General features: G+C 33.6%; 1 protein-coding gene across 2 annotated transcripts; it reads left to right on the top strand.

Annotated features, from left to right (window-relative positions):
- Positions 1-645: 645 nt before the first annotated feature.
- cybc1 (cytochrome b-245 chaperone 1) lies at positions 646-4856 on the top strand. 2 transcript variants are annotated; one of them, XM_016251068.1, is made up of 7 exons: positions 646-804; positions 1352-1439; positions 1545-1586; positions 1695-1768; positions 1848-1944; positions 2023-2167; positions 4414-4856. In XM_016251068.1, exons 2-7 carry the CDS (start codon positions 1352-1354, stop codon positions 4565-4567), a joined length of 600 nt encoding a protein of 199 aa, XP_016106554.1. In that variant the 5' UTR covers positions 646-804; the 3' UTR covers positions 4568-4856. The 2 variants fall into 2 exon arrangements, with proteins under 2 accessions (XP_016106554.1, XP_016106553.1); XM_016251067.1 differs by lacking the exon at positions 646-804 and adding an exon at positions 883-1043.
- The last annotated feature ends 1795 nt before the right edge of the window (positions 4857-6651 follow it).

Below are 6651 nucleotides of genomic sequence, written 5' to 3'. Positions count from 1 at the left end.
CTGCAGGAAAGTGGATCTCGTGGGCCAGATTTGTGGATCCCTGCCTTATAGCAAGCCGTTTAGTACAGCAAGGAGTATTTAATGCTAAAACGGCTTGCCATAATATCTGCCAGAACACCTGAGTATCAGGAGGGACTACGTGATGGCATGAAGACGTCATGACGTAAAGGAACCTCTGAATCGTTCATTCGGTTCATAGAACCGAACTGTTTGAAAGAACCGATTCGCGAGAATGACTCCTTGCCTGGATGGACACGCATGCGTGAATCAGCAACAATGCTTGACTTACTGTAAACTCCTTTTAGTCGTATATAAGAATATTTTGAGATAGTTTAGTTATGCCATATGTGACATTTTAATAAGGGTATTGCATCAATTACTAAAACGCTTTGGATTTATAGACATTTCAATCCAACATAACTATTAGTGCAGTCTTCACATAATCACGAGCTTGCTATTTATACAGACGTGTCAGATTATTCGCGAGCCACGACTCGAGCTCTTTTTGAACTTTTAGAAGGAGTTCGCAATCGTGCAGATAACGCAGGCAGGCGTTATAATGTAAAGGGCGGGCCATATATGTCTATGGGGGCGGGCCCCTTTAATAGATGCTGCCCAATCAGAACGGAGAGCGCTGAGCGGAAATCAACGTCGTTCGAAAGCGGTGTGTTGCGTGAGCTACACATTTTATTTCCTTAATCTGTTTTGCTCCAGTTTTCTATTGCAGATTTCCAACGTTTAGATTTGGTATATTTTGAAAGTAAAAAAAACAGACTGTTTAAAAGAGGAACGCGACTTGTTAAGGTAAGTAAGATGCTTTTCACGTGCATCTGCCCCTTTAATAGATGCTGCCCAATCAGAACGGAGAGCGCTGAGCGGAAATCAACGTCGTTCGAAAGCGGTGTGTTGCGTGAGCTACACATTTTATTTCCTTAATCTGTTTTGCTCCAGTTTTCTATTGCAGATTTCCAACGTTTAGATTTGGTATATTTTGAAAGTTAAAAAAAAACAGACTGTTTAAAAGAGGAACGCGACTTGTTAAGGTAAGTAAGATGCTTTTCACGTGCATCTCTTTTTTCAGTTTATGGCAGGACATCTGTGATCACATTAACGAGGGTGTTGTCCTTGTGCTATTTCAGAAGTATATGAAACTGCTCAGGTTTATTATGATTACATATAGTATGCTGTTCATAAAACACCTTTGTGCAGTATTAAAGGTGAGCTTTCCTTTGTACAAAGCTGCTGCCAGTATTCTGTTATGTTATGATGAGTACAGTGATGCTACACACATTTCTGGAAATCTCCAACTAGATCTTTCAGGTGTTCCAAAACATTTGAAATGTATTTTCAGATGGGGTATATGGTCGTAGAGAAACACACATCTGATCTTCTCCATCTGAAGAGGTCTCCTGGGATTAGATCATGGTCCCTCCTTATTGGTATGAGCTCATTTGTAAAGAGAGAATTTGGTGACTAGAAGTGTGTAGTCTACCATGTGCAACATAAAATATCTTTTAACGTCTTCCTACTTCCTCTTTTTACAGGAATTGCTTCAGTTGGTCTAGCAGCAGCCTATTACAGTGCTGGTGAGCAATGTTTCCTGAATGTCTAATAACCCTGGAATTGAATAAAACAATACAAGGAAGTCTTTTTGTGATCTGTGTTGCTCACTTTGCTTTGTTCTTTTGTTGTAGACAGCATATTATGGAAGATGTTCTATGTGACTGGCTGTTTTTTTGTGGCTCTACAGAATATGGAGGAATGGGAGGTGGGAGACGTTTTACACACGCTACATCTGTAGTGGATGTACTCCGCTGTCCTAACAGTCTGTCTTGCTTTGTCTTTAGGAGGCAGTGTTTGATAAATCTAAGAACGAGATCGAATTAAAGACGCTTAGTCTCTATGCCATGATATTGACTATGTGGAAAAGAGGACATGAGAGAGGTGAGTTTTGTGTTATAAGTTGCTATTTATTTTGCACTATATGACTGCTGAAGTTAAATGTTGTGTTCTCTGGCTCAGTGGTGTTGGATCTGCGACACCTGCGGGACGTGAGTGTTCAGGAGGAGAGGGTGAGGTATTTGGGGAAGGGTTACCTGTTGGTGCTGCGTCTAGCGACAGGTTTCTCTCACCCTCTTACACAAAGTGCCACGCTGGGCTCACGCAGGTACTTAAAGCTCCGTTTGCAGTCCTGTGATTGTGTAAAAAAAAAAAAAAATATATATATATATATATATATTAGTGCTGTCAAATGATTAAGCGCAATTAATCGCATCCTAAATGTTGTTTTTGTTTACATAATATATGTGTGTGCTGTGTATATTTATTATATATATATATATATATATGTATGTATGTATGTGACTCTGGACCACAAAAGCAGTCATAAGTAGAACGGGTATATTTGTAGCAATAGCCAACAATGCATTGAACGGTCAAAACTATTGCTTTTTCTTTTATGCCAAAAATCATTGGGATATTAGGTAAAGATCATGTTCCATGAAGATATTTTGTAAATATATCAAAACTTAATTTTTGATTAATAATATGCATTGCTAAGGACTTCATTTGCACAAATTTAAAGGCAATTTTCTCAATATTTAGATTTTTTTGCACCCTCAGATTCCAGATATTCAAATAGTTGTATCTCTGCCAAATATTATCCTATCCTAACAAACCATACATCAATGGAAAGCATTTATTTATTCGGCTTTCAGATGATGTATAAATCTCAATTTTAAAAAAATTGACCCTTATGACTGGTTTTGTGTTCTAGGGTCACATATAAGTACACACGTGCATGTATATATTTAAGAAAAATATGTTATGTTTATATATTAAATATATTTATATGAATATAAATTTATGCATGTAAATACATGTAAATAGTTTAAAAAGAAACTATAATAAACACACATATTGTGTAAACAAAAACGTGTTTTGGATGAGATTTTATATATATATACACACTGCCATTCAAAAGTTTGGGATCCGTAAGATTTTGAGTCTCTTCTGCTCATCAAGACTATTTATTTGATCAAAAATACAGAAAAAAACTGTAATATTGTGATATATTATTTCAATTTCAAATATTGGTTTTCTGTTTTAATATACTTTAAAATATAATACATTTCTGTGATCAAAGCTGAATTTTCAGCATCATTTCTCGAGTCTTCAGTGTCACATGATTCTTCAGAAATCATTCTAATATGCTGATTTATTATCAATGTTGGAAACAGTTGTGCTGCTTCGTTTTTTTTTTTTTTTTTGGAAACTGATACTTTTCCTGGATTCTTTTATGAATAAAAAGTTAAAAAGAACAGCATTTATTTAAAATTAAAATCATTTCTAATATGAGTTTTTACTTTTTATCCATTTAACACATCCTTGCTGAATAAAAGCATTCATTACCTTCAAAAAAAGAAAGAAAAAAAATGTACTGACTCCAAACTTTTGAACGGTAGTGTATATTGTAACACAATATTTCCATTTTGAATAAATGTATATATATTCATAAAAGAATCCTGAAAAAAGTATCACAGTTGATAATAATTCAGCATATTAGAATGATTTCTGAAGAATCATGCGACACTGAAGACTGGAGTAATGATGCTGAAAATTTAGTTTTGCATCACAGGAATAAATTACATTTTAAAGTATATTAAAATAGAAACTGTTTTTTTAAATTGCAATAATGTCACAAAATAACAGTTTTTTTTCTGTATTTTTGATCAAATAAATACAGCCTTGATGAGCACAAGAAACTTTGGTAAAAAATATTTAAAAATCTTACTGATCCCAAACTTTTGAACGGTTGTGTGTGTGTATATATATATATAGATATAGTGTTTTAATATATGAATTTTTTTTGTGCAAACCATTCAATTGTTTGGGGTACGTAAGATTTATAACACAACAATTTCTAGTTCAAATAAATGCTGTTCTTTTGAAATTTTCCATTCAAAGAATCCTGAAAAGAGGTCCACATAAATATTAAGCAGCAAAGATATTTCTCAACATTGATAATATTAATAAGAACCGTTATTAAAAATTTATCACTAAATCCATATATTACAATGATTTAAAATGAAGACTGGAGGATTGACTGCTGAATAAATAACCATTTAAAATATATTAAAATAGATCATATTTATATATTTTAAATTGTAACGATAAATAGCAATATAACAAATATATTTTTTATTTAAAAAACAACCCTTTTTTTGTAATAAAATAAGCACTTTTCAAGGTACTCAAAGAAGCTTTACAAGAAATAAAAACAGTAAAAGAAGTATAACAAAAGCAATCTAATAAATTAATCACACAAGTATTTTTACGCCATTCATTTATTTTGCAATGTGACATTATTTGCTTGACAGTTAAGCATATTATTACCATTTTTCTTACGTTCAGTGATGTGGAGGCACTTGCTGCACTTCTGAAGCGCTTCTTGGGTCTTGAAGAGTTACAGCGACGTTTGGCAGTAGAAGATTATCCTGATGATGACGATATTGAAGATCTGGGATTGGGCGATAGCAGTGATTCAAAAGATGAAGATGAACATTAAAAAACCTCAGGGATAGATGGAAAATGGTGGAAGACACTAGGCCTGTCACGATAACTTTTTGTTGTGCGATATATTGCCCCAGAGATAATTGCGATAATCGATATTATTGTCATTTTAAAGACCATTTTATGCCACTGAATATATAATCATAATGTAACAGCACAATAATGCAAGATGGCCTGCACACTTCCAAATGACAACAAACGTTAAATTTTTAAGAATACTTAGATCAAAGAAATTATCAAAATATTAGATACCTTAAAAAACCTGAATAAATAGAAAATAAACATTTTCTAACAAAAAGTGCAAAGTAACAAGTAGAAAAAAAGAAAAATGCACAAAGAACTTGTATGGAGATTTTTCCATCTACAGATTTTTCCCGGACCTTCTTTTCTCTGTAAATTAAGGGTGCACACTATTGCTGAAAAATCAAATCAACAATCACTACTTAGCAGTCAGATATCCGTATGCACAAAGGCACAGATCCCTAAACAATACCATATCTTCAGATGCAACTTTGTTTGTAGAAGCATTTTTTAAATTTGAACTAGCACCTCATGACCACGTTATGTACGAGAAGCTGCAAAAGACACGGGTGCAAGTGGAATGTACAAATCACGGTGACATACATTTTTAAGTAAAATAATTATTGAGGTCATGTACATATATTGCACGATAAGTCGATATATTATTGCGACAGGCCTGGAAGACACCGTATCAAGCCTTACATGAAACAACCAAACATTCCTGTCTTACAAACATCCCGATGACAATCTCAAAGCATTCTCTCTTATTGCTGCATTGCATCTTCAAAGAGGCATTACCAGATCACATTCAGTACTTCTGCAAGATTTCTCTGTATGCTTTGCTACGTGCGTAAATAATTCGACAAGTTTGTGAAATCCCTTTCTTTGGTCATGTGCTCTGATCCTCTATGCATGCCCACTCAGATCACACTGTGCCTTTATACACCGCATGAGTGCAACTGCAAAACTGATGCGTGAAAATTGACTTAGTGGTTTGTGATTTTAATTTTCTTTTTGTAAATATTATTTTGGATTCTAAAGCTCGGGGTTTTTTTTTTTACTTTGAGACTCTGAAGCAAGAAAAATAATATTAAACAGCAGCTGCTTAAAAAAGTGGATCGTTGCAAAACTGATGGGTGAAAATGGATTTATGGGATACCCTTAGTGGTTTGTGATTTTAATTTTCTTTTTGTAAATATTATTTTTGGATTCTAAAGCTCGGGGTTTTTTTTTTTTTTACTTTATGAGACTCTGAAGCAAGAAAAATAATATTAAACAGCAGCTGCTTAAAAAAGTGGATCGTTTTTTTTTTAATTGATGTGGCCACTTTTTATTAATTAAGGAGTATACTTTGTTACACTTGTTTATAATAAAATTATTTGATAACTTACACTGATCAACAAACTGGATTATCATAATTTTTAGTTTATCTTGGTTGCGTAATCATTAAATCTGTAGAACCAGAACATCTAATATGGCTGGAGAATAACAAACTAGTAGACTCTGGATGTGTATGTTAGCAATAGCTTTTTATTTGGACTAGTACAATAAATACTGGAAAAATTACACAAGAAAAAAACATTTCAATAATAGAAAAATTAACTTTCTAGCTTTGCTCTAAACATCGAAAGAAATCACAATTCGTCACTGACTTAAACAATTAGTCTCAAATGTGTAGTGATTTGCTTTCAAACTGAAGATTTTCCTCTGTTGTGACAGAAAGAGAAAGTCCATAATCACGTCACTGCCATGAAAACGTTCATACATCCTACACCAAATAACACTTCATTCTGACTAAAATAGGATGTGATTTGCACTATGAACTGAGCTTGTGTGTAATGTGGACCTGGCCACAAGAATTTACTACAACTAACATCTGAAGTATTAAAGCAGTCAATCAATTACAGAGCATTTTGGGAGAACATATACATCTGAGAGACACCTGGAATAAGGAATGTTGGTACTATCCTCAAAAAGCGGATTAGAAACGTCAATACAATATTAATACTCCAGTTATTGGTCTACAGTTAAGCAGCGAAGCATCATTACAGTACGAGC

This window comes from Sinocyclocheilus grahami, unplaced genomic scaffold, assembly GCF_001515645.1.
Source record: "Sinocyclocheilus grahami isolate Dianchi unplaced genomic scaffold, SAMN03320097.WGS_v1.1 scaffold1027.1, whole genome shotgun sequence".
Taxonomy (NCBI): domain Eukaryota; kingdom Metazoa; phylum Chordata; class Actinopteri; order Cypriniformes; family Cyprinidae; genus Sinocyclocheilus; species Sinocyclocheilus grahami.
This window is presented reverse-complemented; position numbering and strand designations above follow the sequence as displayed.

What these genes read in the sequence shown, in the direction of transcription:
- cybc1 (XM_016251068.1), top strand. Translation starts at nt 1,352, where the DNA reads ATGGGGTATATGGTCGTAGAGAAACACACATCTGATCTTCTCCATCTG. An exon ending in AGCAGCCTATTACAGTGCTG is followed by an intron (nt 1,587 to 1,694) that starts GTGAGCAATGTT and finishes CTTTTGTTGTAG; the next exon opens with ACAGCATATTATGGAAGATG. An exon ending in AGAATATGGAGGAATGGGAG is followed by an intron (nt 1,769 to 1,847) that starts GTGGGAGACGTT and finishes CTTTGTCTTTAG; the next exon opens with GAGGCAGTGTTTGATAAATC.